The 27,113-nt window shown below is 29.3% G+C and overlaps 2 protein-coding genes across 2 annotated transcripts; both read right to left on the reverse strand.

Annotated features, from left to right (window-relative positions):
* Positions 1–1,676: 1,676 nt before the first annotated feature.
* LOC126657448 (L-ascorbate oxidase homolog) lies at positions 1,677–7,844 on the reverse strand. Its single transcript, XM_050352137.2, has 9 exons — positions 7,811–7,844; positions 7,048–7,216; positions 6,832–6,941; positions 5,977–6,247; positions 5,506–5,605; positions 4,587–4,932; positions 2,752–3,117; positions 2,512–2,599; positions 1,677–2,131 (listed from the first exon to the last, which is right to left on the reverse strand). Exons 2-9 carry the CDS (start codon positions 7,189–7,191, stop codon positions 1,934–1,936), a joined length of 1,623 nt encoding a protein of 540 aa, XP_050208094.1. The 5' UTR covers positions 7,192–7,216; positions 7,811–7,844; the 3' UTR covers positions 1,677–1,933.
* Positions 7,845–11,901: 4,057 nt separating this feature from the next.
* LOC126657449 (L-ascorbate oxidase homolog) lies at positions 11,902–16,923 on the reverse strand. The gene is made up of 8 exons (XM_050352139.2): positions 16,594–16,923; positions 16,390–16,499; positions 15,228–15,498; positions 14,370–14,466; positions 13,916–14,261; positions 13,214–13,579; positions 13,048–13,126; positions 11,902–12,497 (listed from the first exon to the last, which is right to left on the reverse strand). The coding sequence occupies exons 1-8, from the start codon at positions 16,729–16,731 to the stop codon at positions 12,294–12,296; spliced, it is 1,611 nt and encodes a 536-aa protein (XP_050208096.1). The 5' UTR covers positions 16,732–16,923; the 3' UTR covers positions 11,902–12,293.
* Between the last annotated feature and the right edge of the window lie 10,190 nt (positions 16,924–27,113).

Genomic DNA, 27,113 nt, shown 5'->3' on the forward strand with positions numbered 1-27,113 from the left:
GTACATTCGGCAGTAAAATGAAGTACAACAATAGAATTTTTTTGAATGAAGGATTAGTCCTGCCCTCGAATTTGTGTTTAGGGATCAAATAAATACATTTTAACTTGTTTTAACCAATTAGAACACCAAATATGTATTTTGAAGTCAAATAAGTCGTTTTTAAATTAATCAGTCAATTAGATTCTCAAACTCTCTCAACTTAGGTCAAATAACCCCAAATTTGTAAACTTCAAATATGGACTTATTTGATCCCCGAGTTATAAATTTTGCGATCTAATTGACTAAAGTGATGTATTTGACCTAAAACACAAAATCTGGAATCTAGTTGATAAAAAAAATTAAAAATGACTAATTTAACCTTAAGACACAAATTTAAAAGCATGCGGATCCTTTGTTTAATTCTTTTATCCTATTTTACCTCATCTCTATAGAGTTGTTCTGTAAATAAAAAAAAATAACCTGGCTATTAATAAAACAGTAAATTAAATTTTATCAAAATATATCTAAATGAAAATAAATTAATGGACATATTTTTTGAAAATAAAGCAAAAAAGAAGGGTGTTTTTAACCAACCAGTAATTATATAGAGACAAAATGAATTTAAAAAAACTAATATGTTTTGGCTCTTTTTTGTAATTAAACAGCAAACTGTGACTATTTGCATAACAAATATATAAATTGATTAAAATAGACAACAAAAACATAAATGCTAGGGTGACATTTCTGAAATTATCTCAAAGAAGGAGTTCTATTAAGTTGAACTCAAACAATTTTTGTCATAACTTGAAAATAAGTGGGAAGTTATGGGTATAAAAGAAACTCAACCAATTTTTGTCATAACATGAAAATAAGTGGGAAGTTATGGGCATAAAAGAAATTGTAATTGAAGGTTACTGTTCATTAGAAACCCAGTTTTATTATATAGATATTAGATTCGTTGAATTTTAAACTTGGCCTATTATAGTCAATTAATTTACACTTTTGTATAATAGATGGTTTATAATAAAAACAAAAAATAGGTTTATATTCTTATTGCAAAAAATAGATTTAGGATAATTTTACCGTAATAATTAGGGAATTTTCTAATTTTTTTTCGCATCTCTCACCTCCGATTTGTATTTCACGCAATTTTAAAATATAATTATGGATAATCTAACCAAAAAATGAAGAGTTTTGAAGTTAGTTGATTAAAAAATAAAAATTAAATTAAATAATCTAGTGTCACAAGTTCAGGGGTGAGTTGACCCTTTATTCATAAAAAATAGCACAATTTGTGAAATTTTCATAATTGTCCTTAAATTTAAGCATGATTCTCATCCCAGTCATTTAATTTTAGTTTATAGGACAAAAATCCATGTGCTCTAGTTTTTGTAACACTAAGCTCCTAATCCCTTGATTTTAAATTTTACGTAGCAACGACAATGTAGCAAATTTAGCCTTTGACAGAAAAATAAAGTTTGGGAAATTCCATTTCAGTCCTTAAATTTAAGCAAGATTCTCACTATAGTCCCTAAATTTCAGTTTATAACAGAAAAAATCCATGTACTTTATTTTTTTTGTAATACTAAGCTCCTATTCACTGGATTTTAAATTTTAAGTAGAAATTGCAATGCAAGTTCTTCACTACAAATAAAATTCACATAACATAAGCAGACATGCATACAATAAGAGAACAATTAATGGAAACCAAACAGATAAACTAAACTTTATAATGGAAAGAGTTTACTACAATAAATATTTTAGCTTGGAACTCAAACATAAAATTTGGTTTTTTTCCCTTCTCCCTCTCCAATTAATTCTAAAACTATTTCCCAATTTTTCTTTTAACAGTCACCCCCTCGTAACTGAATCAAGAAAACATAAAATCAAAGAGCCCTAGCAATAATTAGGCATAAGAATTAAAAATAAAATAAAATCAAAGAGCTAGCCCTAGCTAAGGTTTTTTAGCCAAGCCACAGTAGAGTGCATTAAGAGGGACATCAGCTTCAGTAAAGAGACTTTTTTCATCGTTCCAAACCCTAATATACAATTGTTGCCCTAGATATCTTCTCTCCCAAATTGCAGACCTCAAATTCCACATTCCCTTGTTGTCCAATGACACCAAAACTGCACTCCAAGAATAAGGATATACCTGTGGTAAAATATGATTAATTAAGTTAAATATGGCTCTTTAATATGTTTCGATCATAATCGGGAAATCAAAGTTTAAAAAAAATTAGGATAATTTACACGGTCCATATACGCCGTTTCCGTCAATTTTAATGACGTGATATGCCAACCAGAGTCGTATATATGAACGTCTAAAGTTTAAATTTTACCGCGCGACTCTTTGTGGCAATTCTAGGCGTCCGTATAGAACTCCAGTTGGCATGTTGGCATGACACGTTGTTAAAAATTGACGAAAATTGGACAAAAATTGACGGCATGGATTATTAAAAAAAGTTAAGGATAATTAAAATACAAATTTAAATTTAAACACGGTTCGAACTTGAATTAAAAAATTAGTTTCACCTGAACAGTGTGTCTGGGAACAGCATCATTCAAATTGTATAGCTTCTTTCGCTTCCTCAGATCAGGATTCCATGTACCCGAACCATATCTGCATACAATGTATTAACTAATTTATTAGACTACTCATCACACGTCACTCAATTATCCACATATTACAGTTTAGTTACTAATCTTTATTTTTTTTCAGTCACTATTTTTTTTTTTAAATTTCAACTTAATCAAAGAGATGAAAGAACATACCCAACCACATAGAAACTAGAACCACTAAGATGCCATGACTGGACGGTAGATTGTGGATTCTGGAACACAATTTCCACGAAATCATGAAGTTCCGTTCCGATGACCGATGCGCCGAGGACAGGGGTGGAATTGGTAGGTTTTTCTTTCAATGAGTTCAAGGAAAATACACCAGGAATGTTGTACCAGTCAGCAAGTTTCAATGGAGTTTTTGGATCCACATAAGAGACACCGTTAACGGCGTATCGGAGCTTTCCGCCGATCTTAGCGGCTGTATTGCCCAAAATAAGAGTCTTCACTACTGGAATTGTTCCATAATGGTATGATCCTTGAGGGTTAGGCCTGGCTGCGTTTGCTGTTAAATTCGTCCTGCTCAAATTTAAACATGAAAAAATGTCATAAATTAAAGGCTTAATTCCTTAAAAAAACCCGCACCTTGCATTTTTTTTCGTTTATACCCTGATCTTGTAAAAACACCATTTGTACCCAATTCTAAGTTTTTATGTTTCATCTCTACCAAAAACATTAAATTGTACTCTTCTTATTTGAAAAAGAGTTTAAAACAATCATTCATTTTTAACTTATATACTAATTAGATATTAATGTTATTAATAGTACAAAAATACCATCTTCTTCAAAAAATTAAAAATAATAATAAGTTTTTTTTTTAATTTTTTTAAAAAATATTTCTGAATTTTTTTAATTTTTTTTTATTTTTTTAAAAAATATTTCCGACAAAAAATTAAAAATAATAATAATTTTTTTATTTTTTTAATTATTTTATAAAATTAAAAAAATTAATTAATTATTTGGATATATTTGATTATTTTTTAAGTTTAAGGATTTATTCGTATTTTTAAAAATAGAAAAAAGTATGTTTTTAACTCTTTTCCAAATGAAAAGAGTACATTTTAATACTTTTGGGTATAGATGAAACATAAAAATCCAAAATTGGGTACAAATGTTGTTTTTATAAAGTCAGGGTATAAACGAAGAAAAAGTGCAAGGTGGGGTTTTTTTAAGGAATTAAGCCTAAATTAAAATAAAATCATCAGTCCACAATATAAAAAAAAAATTATAAAATTATATCTGTTTTAAAATTCTCTATTTAAAGTTCCATCTCGGTTTGAAAAAAAAAATATAACAATTTTTTCATGAGCAATAAATTATATTAGAATTCTAAAATTTAGTAAATTTAATATTTAATACAAACAATAAAATTTTTAAACTTATAAATTTTTCATCCTACAAATGTGAGTTATCATGCAAAATGAATCAATATATCCACGATTATTATAAAGTTAACAAATACTCACTGCAAGAAATTCTGTATTTGGCAACACATATTTTTGCAGTGAATTTTTTTTTGCTATTTTACAGCAATAATTTTGAAAGTTACTGGCATTAGTCAAGTTATAGCAGCATTTTACAGCAAATTTTGTTACCAATTAATTAAGACAACGTTTTATTAACAGCAACAAACCACAATTTCTTTTTTGCTATATATTAATATTAACAATTTTAGAACTATTAGCAGCTAAAATATTTGCTGCTAATTCAAGTATCTCTTGTAGTAGTGACTACATCTCAATAAAAGTTTATACTAATTATGTCCAACAATTTTATAATTTTTTTTATAATAATAAACAAAACATAATTTTTTGATAGTAACATAAAAATGTGATAGATAATCTCGTTAATTTTCTTTCCTAGTTCTTTTTTTCTTCTTCTAATTATAGACTAATTTATTATAAAAATAAATTATTGAACTAAAATATTATTTATTCATTTTCATTTTATCACAAATTTAAAATTTAAAATTTGAAGAAAAATTGTACCTGATGGTCCTGGCTTGCTTCATAGACCAGTGAAGATGATAAGTAGGGCCGATCGGCAACGGCAATGACGCCGGATTATTGGAGCCGGCGTAACGAAGAATTCCGGTGGTGGTGAGGATAGGCTTAGTGAAACGCGTAGAGGCAACAATGTAATAGTCCTTTGGCATAGCGTGTAAGGTGACCAAAACGGCGACGGATTGACCAGGATGAACATCAAGTGACTCATAGACCTCTTGCAATGTATGAGCTCCTTCTACTTCTACTAATGTCATTGAGTGGCCCTGAATTCTGAAATTTATTGATGTTGCTATTCCAACATTTGATACCCTGAATTTGTATGTTTTACCTGAAAAAATGGAATCAAAATTTTAATGCGAATTACACTCTTGATAATTATAGCAAATTGAAAATGGTCGGTTCGATTCACTTATTATAATTAATTTAAAAATTTCAGTCTGGTTCCGTTTTTAATTTTAAATAAAATGAAAAAAACTATATATATTAATATAATACAATTTTTTCAGACCCTATATTATTTTATTATGTTTTTTTTTACAAAAGTAATCTTATATGTTCAAATGATTAAAATATATAATGTATTCCAATTTAAAAAATATTTAATTTCTATAGTAAACGTTTGGTCTATACTATTATAAAAAGATGAATTATTTTTGTATTTTAATAAATCGAAAGATTGCTCTTTGATTTGATATGGTTTTACTTTATTTAAAAATCGATCAGTTTTAGTAATATTTTTATCATCAAACCGAACTGAATGTACACTCATAATTTATTAGCTCAATTTGTTATGTCATTACTATACTATTTTCAGTACATTATTAAATAATGTTTTAAGAAAAATGAGAATTGAAATCGAAATTTTTAATATTTAATGATTTAATTAATTAGTCCATGGTACCTTTTTCACCGACGAAGGTGGCAGCTTTATTAAGCCCATTTATGAGAAGTGCATCAGGAAGAGGTAGAGAAAGGCCCTGGTCCAGTTTTTGCTCCAATACCTGAAAATTAGAGAAAATAAATTCATTAGTACATGCATTGATCGTACAATTAAAATTAATTAAGATATACTAATCTAATTAGTATTCTTATTTAGTTATATTTATAGCGATTGAGTTTGAACCTTCACACAACACAATTAAGAGTGTGCATTTACATTAAACTGAATCAAATCGAATTGAATTATTCTGAATTAAAATTTTATTTTTTCGAAATCGAACCAACATTTTTAAAAAATTAAAAAATAAATTCGACTAAACTTGTTAGTCGGTTTGGTTCGAATTCGGCATTCAACATATGAAAAATTTGATTATTAAGGTGTAATTAGATTCAAATTAATGGAAGCAATATGTAAAATTGGTCAATTTCATACCTTGTAATCAGCCTTAAACCAGTCAGAAACAAGTAGGGTAAATTCTTCAACTGGAATTGGGTATGGAATTGCAACAACAGAACGAGTTTGAACATTGAAAGCTCCAAATCCACCAGAAGCTCTTTGCAATCCAATTGAAGGAAAATAATTATAGGTACCAATTTGATCTTTTGCTTGAAACTTATAGGTCCAATTGGAATTTGGAAGAATTGGACAATTAGTCCCTAATACTCCATCTTGCCATGAGGTCCTTCTTTGTTTAATCCCATTCCTATTTTTTCACAATAAAGTAATTATCTCAATTTAGTAATTTCCATTTTTAAGATATAAAAACAAGCCTAATGAATCCAAAAATTAAAATCTTTTAATTTTTTTATAAATCTAAAAAAAAATCAGTAATTTAATTCTGTTAAAAGAACAATAATTATAGTGTAGCTTTGATATTTGTTGAATTGATATGTGATATCAAGAGCTGTAAATTATTTTAAAGGAAGGAAAACTTTATAAATTGGTGTAAAATAAAAAAAAAGGTTGGTTAAATGTACATTAAAAATGAACCTTAACATATGATTTGAACTATTAGTATAATTGGTTTAGAAAATGGATGCATTAAAAAAATAGATTTTAAAAGTAACAAATAACTATAATAAAAAATAAAGTGGAATGACACTTATATGTAAATATACTTAATTTATCACTAAAAACACATGATAAATTGAATAACTAATAAAATTAAAATTATCGTTTTAATTTTAATTCAAGTTAAAATTTAGTAAATTTTGAAAAAAAAATATAATATTAATTTTTGGATTATTAAGCCAAATGAGAGCAAAGTATTTGATGGAACAAACTAACCAGGTAATGAGGAAAGGTACATCCAATTTGTTAATTACATTAACAACAATATTATCATTAGTATCACAATCAATGGTTGGACCAGGGAACTTTCCATTTATCAGTATGCCCTGCAACATATTTAACAGATTCAAGGTCAATCTAATTAAGTTGAAAAACAATTATAAAAGTATTTAATAATAATCAGAAAAAAATTGTTAATTTTCAAAATTGTACCCTTTGAGGAACACCAAGAGGAGATATTGTTCCATATGTAACAGTCCATGTGTAATATCTATAAGGGTCTTCTGCTTTCACATTAATACAATTCAGCAATGCCAATAATCCAATATAAAACCATATGATATTGGCCTGCCTCATTTCAATTAAAATTTCAGATATATACCTGCTACAGAAAACAAAAAAAAAATTAAGCAAAAAAAGTAGACTTTGAGCAGAATAATTATACACCCAACTAAACCTGATCATTAGACCAAATATCCATCTAACCCGCTCAAACTATAATTCTAGTTTTTTTTAAGAGAATTAAAAGAATTTACTCCCCGGTGGCTCGAATATAAAATTGATCTTTTAGCTATAACGTATTTACCACTTGAGCTAACCCATCTCGTCAACTATAACTCTAGTTAAGCTTATTTTCAACAACAAAAACTCTAGCTAGCTTCGTTAATATTAAGTACATGATTCAGTCCGATATTGCCATTACATTTAGAAAAACACTACTTACACAATCATATCCAATAACAGAACCATAAGATAAACTTGAGGAAAATAATTACTTGCGATAAAAAAAGATGAAATGAAACGATTAAAAAACTAATAATGTCGAAAAGAATAAAAAACATAGCGACGGACGGTATGAACGACATTAATCTATTTTCCGCTTAATTCCGCTACTGATTACATTAGTTGTTGTCTATGTTAGAGGGGCTAATCGATCGATGATGGGAAATAGTAATAAGTTGAGAAGAGAAGTTACCTTAAAGAATTGTCGAGTGAGCTCAAATGACGAGTAGAAAATAAGTATAGAGTGAGGCACTAGAAATGTGTAAGACTTGTATATATATAGAGATGAACTTAAGATATTAGCAATGCCACCATATTCACACAAATATCAAGAAATTCAAATTCATTTGCGCCGTACTTCATGCAACCTACAGACCTCTTTCACAACTCATACATTTATTTATTAATTAATTAACTGTTTTTCTTGTTAATATTTAATTGAAGACTTAATAGTTTGAAAAATGTAATATAGTTTCGTCTTCTTAGAAATGTAGCTAAAACTTTTAATTTAAACAATTTTATCTTAGTTATAAAACTTAATACTATATTCTTTTGATAAATAAAATTAAACTACATCTATCCCTAAAAATAAAAACTATTGCTATTTTTTTAAGTATTCTGATAAGATAGAAAATACCTTATCAATTTATCACATAAGCATTAAATCTATATTTTAGTATTTTAAAGTTAGAAATTATACAATATGTAAAATTTTACTATACCATCCCACAAATATATCGTTTATTAATTTCAACTATTTTTGTTATATTTTATTAGTCTTTTTATAATTGGAAAAGGAAATCATTTGTGAGAAAAATAGAACTTACGATTTTGATAAAAAATTGTCAGCGTTTATACCTGTTTGAGTTATACCTCGTTTGGGTACCAGTTATTATTGGTGATCATGTTATTTAATAAATAACTTAGTTTTTTTTAGAATAATAAATAACCTTTTTTTGACAATGAATAATAAATAACTTAGTTAAATTAACAAAGCATTGGAAATATTTGATTTTTTTTATAATTAGTCCTCATTAATTGAACTAGCAATTAAGTAGTGTTTCCAGTTTTGCCATTTTGACTGCAATTTAATGTTGTTCCTGTTAGCTTTTATTTAGTTAAAAGCAAAACAAAACAGCTAATAATTTTTATTTTTTTAAAAAGAATAGGTAAAAATTAGACTTTACAAGATTTGGATGGGTCGGTGATGGCGGGAAGGAAGGAGTTAGGGATCTAAAGAAAAGCGGCTGCGGCGCAGGCGTGAGCGGATCGACATTAATAGCACTAGATCTTCATCTTCAACTTGTAATTTGTACACCAATCTTAGACTAAAAATCTATGTAATATAATGAAATTAAACATAAAATCACAAAGAGCCATATAAAATAAAGAATCATTTTATATACTCATTAAAGAAAGGCCAAATGTTGTAAAAAGGCCAAACCTTTCACAAAAATTTCACAAAAGTCCTGACCTTTCAATTTTGTCGATTTTGGCCAAAAACTGATTATTTGGTTTCACAAAAGTCCCGACCTTTCAATTTTATCGATTTTGGCCAAAAATGAATTATTTAGTTTCACAAAAGTCCCGACCTTTCAATATTTGGCATGCCACATAGGCGCCACATAGGCGTCACATAGGCAAATTGAAATCAAATTGAGAGTTGGCCACAATTGAAACCAAATAATTTATTTTTGGCCAAAATCGACAAAATTGAAAGGTCAGGACTTTTGTGAAACTTTTATAAAAGGTTTGGCCATTTTATAACATTTGGCCTTAAAGAAAACCATTTTATTATTGGGTTCAAAGTAGGACTTTCCACGGTTCGACGAGCCGGAAATTGATATCTTCGGAGCTGAATGCAAAATTTAAAAATAGAAAAAGTCAGAATCTGATTCGGTTTAATATTAAAATTTTATCTTTTCAGTACAATTAGGTTCGAAAATTTATTTTAAACGGATTGGTATAATTTGGAATGGATATCAATAAAACAGCATATATTATTTTACATTTAGTTATAAATATTAATATAAAATTAAATAGATAGTAATTTTGAAAAAAAATAGTTAAACATATATCATCAAAATACTCATAAAATAATTATCCAAAAAATATATAAAATATTATTCAAAATATTAACAAAAATTTAATTAAATTATGTCAACAATCCACTTTAGAGGTTTACAGAAAAATTATCATTAATGTTATATAATTTCAGTTTTTCGATTCAAAATAATTCAATATGATTTTTGGTTTAAATATTCGCCTTCAAAATCTTAACAAATAAATTTTTTAGTATGGGTTGGTTCGAAAAAAGTCAACAACGGTCTAGTTTGAAAAAGGTCGACAATCAACGAATATTTTAAATTCAAGATGTTTCCAGTTTGAATTTTAGCTCTGGTTCGAAGATTTTAGATTTCGTGCACAATGCTCGTTCAAAGTATACATAATTACTTTCAAATTAACCCACTGATTTTTTTGGTATTATAATATCAACTACGATACAACACGTTTAAACTTTGGCATCCAGATTAATCCGCATTCGAGTCGGATAGGTCCTTTACGGGAGGCAAAACTCTAACCCTAAATTTTAAATTGTTGCATATATGAATATGGTTCGAACCTTCGACTTCATTTAAGTCAGAAGAGCGTATTACCAACTCACATGCGACTTAAGATAAATTAACCCATAGCTAACATTAATGTTAGTAGGATTGAATTTTTTTTAAGGAACCTGCATGTTATGCTAGTATATTTCTAGCTAGAGCAGGATTTGATAGATATCATTGGTGTGTATGAAATTCATTGACCCCTTTATAAGTATTCAAAAAGTAAAACTAAAATATGTTCGAAACAAAATATAGAGTTGTATACAATATTTCTTTTGGGAATTTGCTAGATCTATTAAGTGTGAATATATTTTTATTTTTCTCAGGACTCCATAAATGTATACTTATAATTTGCTGAAGTCAACTAATAATGAAAAAAGTGCATTCCAAGTATAGATCTCATCTAGAAATTGCACACAAGACTTATAAAGCTTTAATTCCAACACATGTGGAACTAAATTCTAAACATATGCTTATGATGAATCTTAATACTATACATTAATGATACTAGTATTTAGGACCAGTATATAGTTCAAATTTGAGAACCTTGGTAAGGAAATAATTAGATATCAAAAACAAAAATTTACCCTGTCACTTGAAGAGTTTAATTGTCAAAAATAAAATTTACTTTTGACACCTACACCTATTTTGTTTTCTACAAAAAATTCATAAAATCATAAAACAATTTAAACAATATTTTTAAAATATTTGTTTAATACATTTTAATAAATTTATCACTATTTATATAGTTGTTTTAACAATATTTTTGAAATATTAAAAATTAAATTCATTTTTGAAAAATAATAATTTGATGTAATATATTTAGATCAGGTTCTGTTTTAAAATTCTAGGATATAATTTATTTTTGGTATGATTATTTTGAATCAAAAATTTAAACTGAAGAAGACATGTAATTTTTATTTCTTTATCGAATTACAACATGTAAAATTTAATTATATTTTTAATATTTTTAATTTATTTTAATAAGTAGTAATTAATTATAAATTATTTTGAGAATTTATTTAAAATTTAACAATTCATAGATTTTTTTGAAAGAAAAATAAATTTAGAGGTCAAATTGAATCTTATTTTTAATAATCAAATCTTTGACTAAGTAAATTGACGGAGTTAACTTACAAAAGAGAAATAGTAACTAACTTAATCGAGTATCGGGAGGAAAAAATAGTTGATTTTTTAAAATTCACGAAAAGACTAGTAATTATGACTTAATATCATGAGAAAATAGTAACTATCCCTAAAAATAATTATTGCAGTGAAAAGTATACAAATACTACTATATAAGTTCAAACATTTATCTTGAAACGTAGGGATCAGAATTCGAAAAACGCAACTGAGAATTTTAATTAGGTTGATATAAAAGTTTGATAATTTAATTTATAGTACATCTTTTTCTTCTTTTGTGTTCATGTGTGATTTTTTTTATTAAGTTCAGTTTATTTTTGAAAAATTTCATATATGAAAAAATATTATTTTGAAAATAAAAAATCTTTCTTGGTTTGATTGTTGTATAGAAATTATATTACAAAAAAAAATAGAGTAAGAATAGAGAGAGTGAAAATTAATTTTTAATGTGGAGTCATACAAGTAGAGAAAAATTATGAAAAATGACTAAATTGAACATGACCTGTTAGGAATCAACTTGAGAAAATCATAATTGACACAAAATAAATTTGGTATGGATTTACTTAATTGGATAAGTTGAAATGGAACTGAGTCATCTTTCAGTATTGTGAGTTGACTCATGACTGAGTTCCCAAATTGAAACTGTAACCAGAATACAAAACCAACAATACAAACTGAACACCATCTCTATTCCAATCTATCTGTTTGCCAAATTTGCAAACTTCAAAAAAAAAAAGATCATTCAAAAGTTAAGAACGATCATCATGAACAGCAAACAAAAAATCTAAATACTTTTGATATATAAACATTTTAATCAAATAAATAATATGCATTCTCATTTTTCTAATCTCTATTCTGTTTCTTGCTAGTCAAGCCTTCATGACTCGGTCAGGAAACAGATTACCATTTGCTCAGTTTGCTGATCTAATGGTGTCGTCCGACAGCTTTTCCGCAGAGAAGAGCATTACTCGGAATGTCATATTCATTAGCAAGGCTCTGATATTGACTCCAGACCCTGAGATAAAGTTGCTGTCCTAGATATTGTCTCTCCCATATTGCAGACCTCAGGTTCCACATACCTTGGTTGTCCAACGAGACTAAAATGGCGGTCCATGAGTTCGGATATACCTGCAAAATACATATACGTATTAAGAAATAATAAGTAAATTGCTGAAGGTGGCACTGGTTTTAGTAATGTACTTCAAGTTTTGCTAGATTGGAGTTCATGGAAGAATTTTCTTGGAATCCTATAAGATCCGTTCGTTCTTTTTTTCTCAGATAGATTGACATAACTTTATCTAGGTTCGAATCCTATGAAGAGGTCTACTAGAGACCAGAAAAATTTGAAGAAAGAACAAGATGTTTCTTTTGCCCCTTCCAAAAATCAGAATAAACAAATAATAGTTAATATATTCACGATAATAATTAATAACATGTTCAAAAAAATACTGTCTCAATTCATCCTATTTCACCAGATTCGAGATGTGATATGGTTCTGAAGGAAATAAATTTTCTTTCTTAAACAAAAATCCGAAAGAATGACGTTATTGAAATTATTTTAAATCAAGCACATTTTGAGCCATATACACTGGCTAAGTTGTTAGTATTGTCTTTCTTAATATGACAAATTAACAATAAATGTATGGTGTTACTGAAAATGAACCTTGGATTACTTTACCTGTGCAGTATGTCTGGTAAGAGCATCAACTAGATTGTAATTCTGTCTTGAGTTTGGTGACCACTGTCCAGAACCATAACTGTAGATATTGCAACAGGAACGATTAGAAACTTTGTCAACTTGCAAATAGTAGATGCAGTTATATATTATTTTTGTTTTGACTTACCCGACAGCCCAAAAATCATAACCGTCAAGATGCCAAGATTGCATTGTGTACTCATTGTTCTGAAAAACGACTTCAACAAAATCATGGAGGTTTGTCGGAAGAACAGACGTGGCCACATATGCAGGGCCATCCGACGGTAGGCTTTGGATGGAATTTGTGCTGAAGACTCCAGGGATATTGAAGTAATCAGCAAGCTTTAATGGGGTTTCGGCGTTAACATATGATACTCTGTTAACTGCATAGCGTCTCTTTCCATTTATTAGAGGTGCTGAATTGGCCAATACTATTGTCTTTGTTGGAGTTATTGTTCCGTAATGAAATGAGCCCTGAGGATTAGGTCTGGCTGCATTTGCTGTCAAATTCCACCTTCAAGCAAGACGAATGAAAAGATTAATATAACTAATTCTACACATTTAAAATGATTTGAATCCAATATACATAGGTGAAATCAGCAAAAGTAGCATGTCAATCACTTGTAATATACATTTGCATGAGCTTATGTTACATGGAAACAGAAATGCTGAAACGGAAAATATTGCAATGAAAAAGAAGCTAAACGATACTTTTTAATAAGAATAAGTTGTAAATATAGAGTTTTGGAGTTTCACAGGCGTTGCTGAAAACGACAACAAATTGCCTAAATGTAACATTGGAGAACTTTCGTTGCAATATAGGTCTATACTTATCTCAAACAATCTATACCTGTAAGTTCTGGCTTGCTGCATAGACCAGTGAAATGCACCGGAAGGAGGAGCAGGCAGAGGTCCAGAGGCTGCAGTCTGAGAGTTTGAATAGTGCAACACCGCATTTGCTGAGAGAACTTGCTTAGTGAAACGGGTGGATGCGACAATGTAGTAATCCTTTGGAGGCTGATCTAAGGTTACTAAGACAGAGACGGATTGTCCGACATGCACGTCAAGAGAGTCGTATATATTCTGAAGGGTGTGAGATCCCTCGACCTCAACTAGCTTCATCTTATGGCCTTGAATCCTGAAGTTTAAGGAGGTTGACAAGCCCACATTCGAGAATCTGAACATGTAGGTTTTACCTAAAGAAAAAAAAAGATAAGCTTTAGTAAACAGAACTTGCTGTAAACAGATTTTTATTTTTAAGAATATGGTGTCTAGACTAGAAAACTGATAAAAGAAGAGATGACCTTGATCTCCGCTGAATGTTGTATGAGTTTGGCCATTAATGAGGACTCCATCTGGAAAGCGAAGAGAACTTCCCGAGTCTAAAGTTGCCTGTAAAGTCTGCAAGTAGAAAGACATATTAAGATCTGTTGGAGGGACAACAACAGCAGAAATAGAATAACAAGTAAAATGCATAAGGAGTAAACTTGCTTTAGAAAACAAGATAGGATTTAGGAACAAAATCACTGTTTTGCAGCATATAGTAATGAAACCTTTAACCACTAACCAGCATATCATGATCAAACTGACCAGGTAAGCATGATTTTCCCCTGCTGCTCTATATAATAATTTTGATTTCACATCAACTAAAAATAGAAGTCATTGGCTTTAATATACAAATTCAATTTACATACATTAATTTGCATGAACACAGCCTAATAAGCTTGCTTTATTTTGTAATGTTCAAAAGAAATGAACAGATTTAGACAGCTATTCTAGCTGAAATGTTGCAGGAAATGTATTGAAATTCTTTAAGTCTGGCAAAGCCATAGAGGCATAAGCATGAAAACTAGAAGTCTAGAACAAACAGCTCATCAAGAATGCCTTGATACCTATGCATGACGAAACGGTAACACTGAAAAGAAAAATGCCAAAACAGGAAACAGCCGAACAAGATCTTTTACAAGAATAAGCAATATATATATATATATATAGTTTCGGAATTTCAAAAGCCTTTTCGCAAACAAAAATGGAAATGAAACGCGGAAACTTATGACTCAACAAATTTCTGGGCAACATATATTGCCACAAATACACATTATGAATACTATTTCCATGCAACATATATTGTCACAAAATACACATTAGCATAGCATTCTCACCTTGTGGTCAGTGGTATACCAATCACCAACGAGCAGAGTAAAATCTCCATCAGGGTACAGATACGGGATTGGAATTCGAGGTCTCGAATAGATATTGATCCCTCCATAACCTCCAGCAGCTCTGTGAAGTAAAGTTGATGGGAAGTATGTGTAAGTTCCAATCTGATCCTTGGTTTGGAACTTGTAAGTGTAGTTTGAGTTTGGTGGGATGGGACAGTTGGTTCCAAGCACTCCATCTTGCCATGAATTCTTCCTTTGTTTAATTCCATTCCTAGTTGATACAAAAATTTAAAAATGTAAAGAAAAGGATATGAAAATTTCTTTTACAGTCTAAGAAGGCTAATATGTACAAAATTTACAAGTTTTAGGTATTTTTTTTCCAAACTATCTACCCATTTTTTTAGTTTTGATAAGGTTTCCAGTGATTTTAACCAAATTTAAAAAGTTATACTGAAGTGATGGATAAAAAAACTAATTTTAAAAATAATAAAAGTTCATTCCGATGCTCGAACTTAAAATAAAAGATCAAAAAAATTCAAGTCCGTGGCTTTGGAAAAAACAAAACCTTCATCTTGTCAATTTGAGGTCAGTTGCGCCCTAATATGACATTAATCTGAAGTTATTCTTGATGATCTAAGGTGGTCAATGATCCAAAATTGACAAATTGATAGATTTTTTAAAAAAAAATCAAAAACTTAATTTTTTTTATCTTGTCTCAAATTGGAGGATCAAAATGAACCTTTATTAATTTTAGAAATTATGTGTAAAACTATAAAAAAATAAAGTGAAGCATCAAAGTCTAGTATTTGACAAAACAGCTGTAATTTCCGGATTTAAAATTAGAAACTTTCAGAATCAAAGATGAAACCAAGTTGAGAGATTTCTATACTTCAAAATCATCTGGAAATTAATAACAGTGCTACTCATTTACTGTAAATTAAATGAAATAGAATTCATCTAACTGAACCTGAACTGAAGCAGCAATTTGGCTGAAATTGCGTACAATACTAAAAGATGGAGGTCAAATTGCAATTTTACTCAAATTATGAATCTTCTCTACTTCATTTACATTTCCAAAACTACCTCATCAGATTAAACAAACAAGATATAATGCAAATATATAAAATTCCAAAATAAAAAACTGAAAAATGAACAAACTCACCAAGTCAAGAGGAAAGGCTGATCCAACTTATTAATAAGATTAAGGATGATATTGTCATTAGTGACAACATCAAGTCTCGGACCGGGAAATTGACCATTGATAAGAATAACCTTTCAATACAAACAAAAAAAAACTTATCAACTAATTAAAAATTAGAATCACACACAGTCAAGAATGAAGATTGAAAAACATGAATTAACCAACCTGTTGAGGTTTACCAAGAGGAGAAATAGTTCCGTAAGTGGCGGTCCAGGTAAAATATTTATACGGGTCTTCGGCATTTACCAAAGAAACACTACCCAGAACAGCAAAAACTGTGAAGAGTATATGCAGAGGCGCCATTGGATCTGCTAAATACAAACTTGAAGCTCTGTTTTTGAGTGGAAATGTATGGAATGGATTGGGTTTGGGTTATATAAAGAATTAGTGGTAATGTGAGTTGAGGCTACACTAGAGTATGTTTTTTGGGTGAATGAAATTGAACCAATAAATAAATAATTCAAATAGTGCTCATATTCGGCGCGATCTACGCGGTTTATGTTTTGTTGTGACAAATGACAATTCCCATTTTTTTGAAACTATAAGGTCTTTTTGGCAAAATACCCAAATAGGTTCCTGTACTTTTTCTATTTTTATTTTATTCACTTCTATTTGTGAATATTAATTAAATCTATACTTTCAATTTTATTGACTTGGGTATTTTGTCACATAAATAAAGTGTGTGCACTTGACGTAGATAAATTTTTTATTCGTTTTTATACTTTAATTTATTAAAATTTAGTGTTTGTATTTTTCTTTTTACACTGTTTTTTAGAATGATAAATCACGTTCGAGCTGTTTTCTAATCCACCTGAGGATAAGAAGCAAATAATAGTATGAAGGAACACCGGCGGAGTTCACAGGTGGTATACTTTGATGCTCAAATCAGTTTAGTAAAGAAAACAAAAGAAATAAATAGTGCTCAAGGGTGAAAAAAGGAAAAGTACATTACGGTTTGTACATAAGGTGATATATATAGGCCGACTTGTGCAAACCTTCTTCTCCTCTCTCTGGTCCACACTTTATGCTTGAAGTGATTAATTCGGTTATGCATCAAGTGGTGAGTTAGATGCATGCAATGCGGGGGGGCTTCCTGTGTGTCAAAGCTATGGTCCCCTAAAATTTGTTACGCACATATTCTCTTCGAGTTATGTTAATGCGGCCAACTTCATTGTATGAGCTCATGCATTTGATATCTTGGACGAGCTAAAAGGAGAATGTAGGCTATGGATTTCGAGCTATGAGCTCTGAGCTATTCGTATGCTCTGATTCTCGAGCTATCCATATCCTTATCTTGTTTATGCCGGTTATCGTTTTCAACTTAGTGATACTATATTTCGGTTAGGTCAATTCGCCCCTACTATATGTTACCACTACGTTATCAATCATATAATTTTCAATCATTATTTTAATGCAGATAATTTAATAAACACGTATATAAAATAAGATACATTAATTATTTTCCTAATCTATACGAATCAACCAAATGTGACAACAATTATGAACTGGAGGAAATTAAAAAAAAAACACTCAATAGTTGAGTTAATAGGCTTAAAATTATAAAGGCTTGATCATTAAAATTTTGAAGGTAAAAAGTTAAATTGGAGCAATTAGAAGCAAAATAAAAGGTAAATTTGATTTTTTTTTTTCGCTCCAATTAAATACATGGCTACAATTAGAATTTAAAATTAAAAAATAAATTGAAAGTGACAATTTTAAAAATTTGAGCTATAAACAACTAAAAAAATACTAATTAATCTTAGACAATTAAACCTATTGTTGATTAATAGATTTCAATGATGTATCATTTTCTTAAAGAATTTCTGGGCAAAGAAAGAAGTTTCTTGAATCCATCTTTTTAGTCCCTAATTTCTTGTGATGCTACTAAAAACGAAATAGCCTATTAACAATGATTCATTTAGTGGCTTTTCTTCTAAACTAAGAAGAATTAATTAGAAATGATGGAACCCATGTGGCTTGTTGGTGAAGAGAGACTTTATTTTTTTGGTTTCATCTTTTGACTTGTTTCAGAAATTGAAATGGGTCCACGCGCAATTAAAATGTAGCATGCATATCAATTAAATTTGATGAATGGTACCTAAAAGAGGTTCACTGGTCGATCATAATTTGCCAAATTTGCGGTGGAAATCAATATATGATGCTAAACTACCCATAAATTCCTGAAATTCCAATTTTGAATATTTTTCAACTTGTGGGTTTGATTAGGAAATTTTCTTGTTACGAAGCTACATTTATTTTTTAATCAAGAATGAGATTATGTTTAACTCCCAATAAGAGAGGAAGATTCTTATTTTTTTTATATAAAGTTAGGAAACATTTTATTTTGGATATGATTTTAATTTTTAACTACATAAGTAAAGTTGTTGAAGGTTGAAATCACCAAAAGTGAAGTAAGTTCATCATGATGTTTGGTTGTGCCTATTTATGAAGGAATTTATGATGTTGAGGTGAGCTTCTTTAACTTTAAGTACTGTAGTAAATCATCACCGCCATTCCGATAACTGAATTTATAGAGGGATGAAAATACGACTTTGCAAATTAAAGTAAAAGGATCTAATAGCAAAAACAAAATTATACTCTCCGGTTTATAATATTTATTATATTTGACCATTTCATATGAGTTAAAAAAAAAATATATATCTTGATTTGTATATACTTTTATTAAATTATCCATATTAATTACACTATTATTATGTTTGATTAGTCTTTTTTATTTTTATTAAGGGATAAATTTGAAAAAATAACAATAAATACTCTCTTGTTATCCTAAAGTGATAAATTTTAAAAACTAAAATAATTTTTTAAATATTACAGACCGGAGAGAGTATCAAAATGTATGTTCTGCCTTCATTTTGTTAAGCATGGATTATGATTACCTAACGACCCACTGACCCCTAATACACTAAATCGCAGTTAGTGGTAGTTAATAATGCTATTCGATCTTCATAATTGCAATTAACATCACCAGCACATACTATGATGGTATGATTTAAACAAAGGCAAAGATAGATTAAATACAATTATTACCATCTTAAACAAATCTCTGTTCACTTATTTTGTCTGATCATAATTTAGATTGCTTATTGACTAAGTACCGATTCATAGTTTTTTCTTGTTTGTTTTATGTTCCTTAAGTCTTCTCAATTTCAGATTATAATTTAGGGCTCGATTTTATTTTAAGTACAAATAAGGGTAATTTACACAAATCCCTCAAAAATGCTCCAAGCTAACATTTCCACCTCAGTTTTTTCTTTTTTGCAATAATCACTCAAAAAAATAAAAAAGTTTTCATAAATCTCTCATGCCCCAAAATAAATAGATTTATAATAAAATAGGACACTCTCGCCCTTTATGCATCACTCTTGTAACAGCTGCTTAGTGTGCAATGCCTTGCACCTACACCACGTGGGGCACATGCTACCTCTTGCACCCATTTAAGAAAGATGATTATCCACGTGGAACTCATGATGCTTAGTGAATTGTAATGGTTGAAAATGTATGAGAATCAATTGAAACGAGCAGAGATGATTTATGAAATGCAAAACACACCTGAAGAGACATAAAAAGGGATGACATTTGGATGTTATATATGAGGTCAATTATATCAAATTAAATGAAATCTATTTTAAGTTTATATTAATAAAAAAATTAATATGATTAATTTTTAGTTGAGTTCATATTAAATTTATATTAAATTTACATTAAAAAAATAATATTTAGATAGAAACATTAATTTTAATATTCTAAAATATAAATAAATTTTGTTATTATAATTTCAACAATTAAGAATATTATTTAGCTTTTATTAAAATTTATTTTATATTCATTTATTTTAAATTTACATTAAATTTACATTACGTCCATACCGACCATCATATAACTTTTTTAGAAATTTTATTTTTAATTTACTATTAATTTATTTGTCACTTTATAAATTTATTTTTAATAGTGTAATTTTTTAATAAATTAATTTGATTAGAGTAAATTAATTTTAATTTTATAATCAGTTTATTAAGAATTTAATTTATATAAGTTTACATTGAGTTGATATTAAGTTTATATTGAGTTTGCATTTGGTTCATGTTGAGTTTATATTAAATTTACACCGACCACTACGGAAAACTCTAAAAAATTTACATTCTATCTACAAGTAGTTTATTTGTCAATTAAAAATTTATTTTTGAATTATTAATAAATTAATTTGATCATACCATGTTAATTTTAAATTTATAACAGCTTACAAGAAAAATTAGATTGACATTCAGTTTACATTGAGTTTACATTATGTTCATACCGACCACCATAGATTTTTTTTAAATAAATTTTACTTTCAATTTGTTATTAGTTTATTTGTCATTTTATAAATTTACTTTTAATAATATAAATTTTTAATAAATTAATTTGATTAGACTAAGTTAATTTTAGATTTATAATCAGTCTACTAAGAATCTATTATAGATTAGTTTACACTAAGTTGATATTAAGTTCACATTGAGTTGATATTAAGTTTATATTGAGTTTATATAAGATTCATATTGAGTTTATATTAGGTTCATACCGAACACTTTTACTTTCAATTTACTATTTGTTTATTTGTCACTTTAGAAATTAATTTTTGAATCATTAAATAAATAAATTTGATATAACAATTTACAAAAAAAAAACATTCAATTGACATTCAATTTATGTTGAGTTTATATTATGTTCATACTGACCACTATATATTATTTTTAAAGAAATTTTGCTTTCTATTTACTATTAGTTTATTTTTCACTATACAAATTTATTTTTAATAGGTAAATTTTTAATACATTAATTTGTTTAGAGTAAGTTAATTTTAGATTTACAAACAGTTTATTAAGAATCTATTTTAGATTAGCATAGACTGAGTTGATATTAAATTTACGTTGAGTTGATATTAAGTTTACATTGAGTTTATATTAGGTTCATATTGAGTTTATATTAGATTTATACCGACCACTTGTGGACAATTTTTAAAAGTATAATTTCAATTTAATATTAGTTTATTTGTCACTTTAGAAATTTATTTTTAATTATTAAATAAATTAATTTGATATAACAATTTACAAAAAATTTACATTAAGTTTAACATTGAATTTACACTGACGACCACAGAGATAATAAATAATTTATTTTTAATTTATTAGTTACTTTTAGATTTTTTTTCTGAATTATTAATAAATTAACTTGATTAGAATAAATTAATTTAGTTAGAATAAGTTATTTCAACATTATAATAATTTTATTAAAGATTTGGTTTATACAATTACTTTGAGTTTCTATTGAGTTGACATTGAGTTGATGTTGAGTTTTCAAATTTATATTAAATTTATACAAATCACCATAAAAAAATTAGATTTCAATTTAATAATAGTCTATTTATCTCTTTGTATACTAATTCTCGATAGTGTAAATTTTCAATAAATAAATTTAATTAGACTATGTTAAATTTTTGTATTAAGTTTGATAAGAATTAACTTTACATTAAATTTTTATTTAATTTATATTGACATTAATTTAGTTAGATTGAGTCAAATTTAAATTTATTATCCGTATAATAGAAAAAATAAATTTAAATTATTTATTTTAAATTGATATCAAATTCATACTGGAATAAAGTTTTAGTAAATTGATAGTATAAATTTTTAATAAATAAATAGTGTAAAATTTTGATAAACTAATGTGACAAATAATTTAATTAAGATATCTACATCTTGCATGGCAAGATTGTTGCCTTCTTTGCGTTACTACTGAGAAAAAATGGTACGTCAATAATAATGATATGTAAAATTGCTTTGAAGCCAATTATATCTGCAAGTTGAAAAGTAAATTATATACGTTTTTAATTTATTTTGAAAAGCAACTATTAAAAAGCAACTTATATCTGCTAGTTGAAAGACACTACAAGTTAAGAGGTGTTGAGCACATGACACAGTGTGAGCAAGCAATATTGCGTGAGTCAAAGGAAAATTACTGTGTGTAATAAAAACACAATAAGAAAAATATACCATAAGGATAAAATAGGAATGACAACTAATAAGAGGTAGACATGGAAAGAATCTTAGGAAATTGAGGGATTTTTACAAAAAATAAAAAACTGGGTTATTAACATAAAGATTTGAAATTTTGGGTGATTTGATGTAATTTTCTCTACAAATAATTCCTCTCACTAGTCCATAATGTGTTAGTGACTATTGGAGTGTAGGCCTGCGACATCGATCACGATTGCCACTCAAATTTTTATTTCTCTTTGTAAATTTATTCGATGCTAATGGTTTATCTAATTTTAAAAAAGATAAAGTATTTTTATATATTTATAATTATGACTGTTTGTTAAACGGGTAATGTCATAAAAATTCACCAACTTTACATGTTTTTTCAATTTAATCACATTTTTTAAATTTCTCATAAAAGTACACAATTTTTATTTTTTTTCTCAAATTCATACATGGTGCTGACGTAGCACTCATTTATTGGTGCAATTTGCTAAGGTCTAAGTTATTTTTAACCAATGAATGTGCGACACGTCAGCACAGTGTATGGATTTAAAAAAACAAAAGTTGGTGTATTTTTATAAGAGGTTTTAAAAAACGTGATTAAATTGAGAAAACATGTAAAATTGGTGAATTTTTATGACATTAACCCTTTATTAAAAATATCATCATTTAAAATTGTGTTAGTTTGATCAATCATTTATTTGATAAAGGATAAATATATCATGGCTTCTTTGAATATCAAATTTTACCGCATTAGAATGATTTTTTTTAGTTATTTGAAGATTTAAATTATGCTCTAAAAAATAGTTGATATATTGTAATACCCCAAAATATTTAAGTATTTAATTGGACCACGTGTCCAGTGTTAAGTCGCTAGAGTGGCGATATCAGAAAGATTTCCGAGAGATTAGGATAAATATTAAATTTTAACAGGACGGACTCGAAAGGATTATTGCGAAAGATTTAATATTATATTTCAGTTCTAGAGTTGGAATTAGAATTGGAAAAGAAAAATATTAAGAAAGTCGCAAAATAAAGTACAGGGACTAAAATGGTAATTTAACCATATAAAACCCGAAGGGATATTATTTCGCCAAAGTCCGCGAAATGTTTTATAGTATATGTGGTAAAAGTTTTGGGTCAATCGGAGACCTTTTAAAATTTGGACGCGGATGCGTTTTTGGGCTAAATTGTCACTTTTGAGAAGTTTAAGGGCTAAAGTGTAAATTAGCCAATTAAGTCTCGAGAATAGTAATTAAAAGATTATTGAGGGAAAATAATAATTTTGAGTTAGTATTATTTATATGAATATAAATAATACGAAAGTAATCGAGTTAAAAGGATAATTTAACCGTTTGGTTAAATTAGAAAGTTTAAAAGAGAAATGGTTTAAGTTAACGAAATGAAGGACTAAAGTGGCTAATTAGACAATCTATATAAAGAAAAGGAAAGAGATCAGATGGAAGAAGAAGAAGGAGCGTACAGAAGGTTTTAGGCGATCAATACGATCCGTCGCCGTTTCGCCGTTTCTCGTCCAAATCGCGAGTTCTTTATATCGATTCGTTCAGAATTCGATTCTCTATCATCACTAAGCTTCAAATCGAGGTAAGCTTGACGTTTTTATTATGAGAATTGATAAATAAGGGTTATTTCGTTTTAACGAATTAAACGAATCGTAATCGCGTTTCTATTGGCGTTTTTGATGATATATGAGATGGTTATTAACGGAAATACTGTTAGAATCGACTTTGGACGTTTAAGCACGTCGGAATTGGTCCGGGGAATGAACCCCGGGGCTGCACATCGGCAGCCGTTTGCTGCACGAACGTGCAGTACACGTTCGTGTAGCAGACTGCACGAACGTGTAGCACACGTTCGTGTAGTACACTACACGAACGTGGAGCACACGAACGTGCAGTACACTACACGAACGTGGAGCACACGAACGTGCAGCGTACTGCACGAACGTGCAGCGTACTGCATGCACGAACGTGCAGTACACTGCTGCACGAACGTGCAGTCCTTCGTTAGCGGATATTGTTAGTTTTGGCTTCTGAGCCTTGACGCGACGCGGAAACTCGATTTCAGACAATTTCAAGTCGTGTCATCAATCGTGATTCGATTGAATATCAAAACGTAAACTAGGACGTTTAAAAGAAAAGTGTGATTAAGAGATTATCAAGGTTAAGAGTCATATTTGAAATACGATTGTGTTAACCTAAGTTTATAACTTAGGAGTTTGAATACTAAGCCCACGTTTATGGATTAAACGTATAGGTAACTCAATTAAGTAGCTGGCGTATCGACAAGCTACCAAGCCATTTAGCTGGAGTGGGCACGTGATTGGACAACGCATGGAGCTTACGCTTGCAGGATTATAATAATGCAGTTTTGGATAGCGGTCATTGTGAGTGGCAAATTTACTTTCGTGTATTATATATATAAAGTTATTTTGCATAGATATACATATACTGTTTATACGCATCGCATGTTATATAAATGACTGAAAGGTTATATGCTTTCTTAATTTCTATATACGAGAACTAGTATGCGATCCGAAGAAACTAGCTACCTATTGGGTGTCAATAGGCTGTGTGATCACCAGTACCGAGTCGGTCTAGTATGTTTGCATATGAGTGATGAATTGATATAACTCAGCTGGGAGCTGATGATGAATATGATATTTACGATTGGGTTATGATTTCGATACGAGAGTGAACTCGGCTACGGTGTAGCCTGGAAGTCCCCGTATCTAGTGGCTGGGCCACCAGCTAGTTGGACTCGCAATTGATATTTACGATTGGGTTGAATGATATATGATTATTCGAGAGATGTGTCGCATGCTAGGATATTAGTTTCGTACGGATCAAATACATGTTTATATGTTTTATAATATTGTTTTCTTAAGATGCGATGTTATATTTTTATAATACTGTTAGTAAATGTCGACTCACTCAGTATTTTCCCAAATACTGACCCCTCACCATTGTTGTTTTCAGGTTATCGGAGTCGGATTAGACAGACCATCTCCTTTGTGTCGGCAGCCTTTTGGCCTACACAAAGTACGGGTTTTTATAGAGCTGCAGTAGTCAGTAGGTGTCAGTATAAGGTGTATGATTCAATTTCAAACGGTATTTGAAAAATAAACTCTGATATAGTTTTATAAATAAGTTGTTTATAAAAATGGCATTTTATCCGTTTGAATTGTGTACCAATTGCCTTAAGAGGAATTGGTTATGTTTGTGATCAGAAACAGGGCGGTGCTGGATATGAGATATCGCTCGGTAAGACCCTGGTTTCTAAGAATTTGTTCGCAAATGTTTTCAGAAAAGAAATACGATGTTTTAATAAATGTGTTATATATAGTAATATGTTTTAATCGCGAAAAATTTATAACGGTTTTAGGCTTGCTACGGGTTTCAGAGCAACCACTCCCATTCCCTAGCGCCGGTCTCGGCTCAATAATTTGGGTCGTGACAATTGTGGTATCAGAGCAGTTGGTCCAGTTACCTCTGCTAATATGAGTTTTGTCAGTTTAGTGATCTAGGAACTACTGCAGCTATAGAGTTGAGTTCTGTCTGATCCAAGTGGTTTGCATTGTCGTTTTGTGATAAGTATGATTTATTGGTATGTGAAATGCTTGTTTGTTTGTTGTGACATACGTATATGAGATACACGCGTATATTTTGTTTTCGATAAGGTATGCATACGTGATATGCATGTTTAGATGGAACCTCGAGGAGATGAAATTCTACGATGAGGCAGTTCATCTTTTGAGTTGTTTAGGCAAAATACTATCGAAATGATCGATTGAAACGCCAGGAGGGAATAGCGAAGAAGTATAAAGTTACAGAAGTTGAAGAACTTTCCAGATACAGAGTTTTAAGGTTTAGAGAGCTTACAAAACTTAAACTTTATAACTTTCTAAAATTGTTTTGTTTAAACGATTTTGAAAGCATAATTGTGCCTAGACCCGATATAGAAATGTGTGATTGCCACAACATTGATAGAAATGCATCACTACATACATAATTAATAAAGAGAATGATAAATGAAGACATGCATTAATAGTACATGCATCATATGCATTATGCTCAGACAAAAAGGTGAGCTGTGGCAACTCTTTGGGGATGAGAGACGTCATCACCCTAGTGCACAATTTTGCTAAGATTTGAATGAAATTTTGATTTAAATTTCGAAACGAGATGTTTTATGTGAAAGAGTTTTTAAAAGAGTTTTGTTTTATGTAAGTATACCTAGACCAGAACTCTGTGACGGAAGTGAAGTGCTCGCGAGAAAGCTACAATCGAGGCCACGAAGCGAATGAATACGTATAGTTGCGAGAACATAGGAGTTATGCTTTTAGGATATGAACTTAGTTTCGAGTTAACGAGCTAGAATATAGTTAAAAATCGCAGATGTATTGGAAAGTGACGCGTACCAGATTAGTGGTAAGCTAGGAAGTAAGCATCTCTTTGACAGGACGTCAAAGATATTAAACTACGATATAAGGAAGGAAGTATATAAGAAGAATGAAGTTTATATACGAGAAGCGAATGGTAAGATGTATGTGAGTAGCAAAATGTAACTAATCGAACGATGAACTGGGATATTCTTATCTTTAAACGAGGTGATTAGAGCATCATG

The sequence above is a fragment of the Mercurialis annua genome, linkage group LG7 (genome assembly GCF_937616625.2).
Source record: "Mercurialis annua linkage group LG7, ddMerAnnu1.2, whole genome shotgun sequence".
NCBI classification, from domain to species: domain Eukaryota; kingdom Viridiplantae; phylum Streptophyta; class Magnoliopsida; order Malpighiales; family Euphorbiaceae; genus Mercurialis; species Mercurialis annua.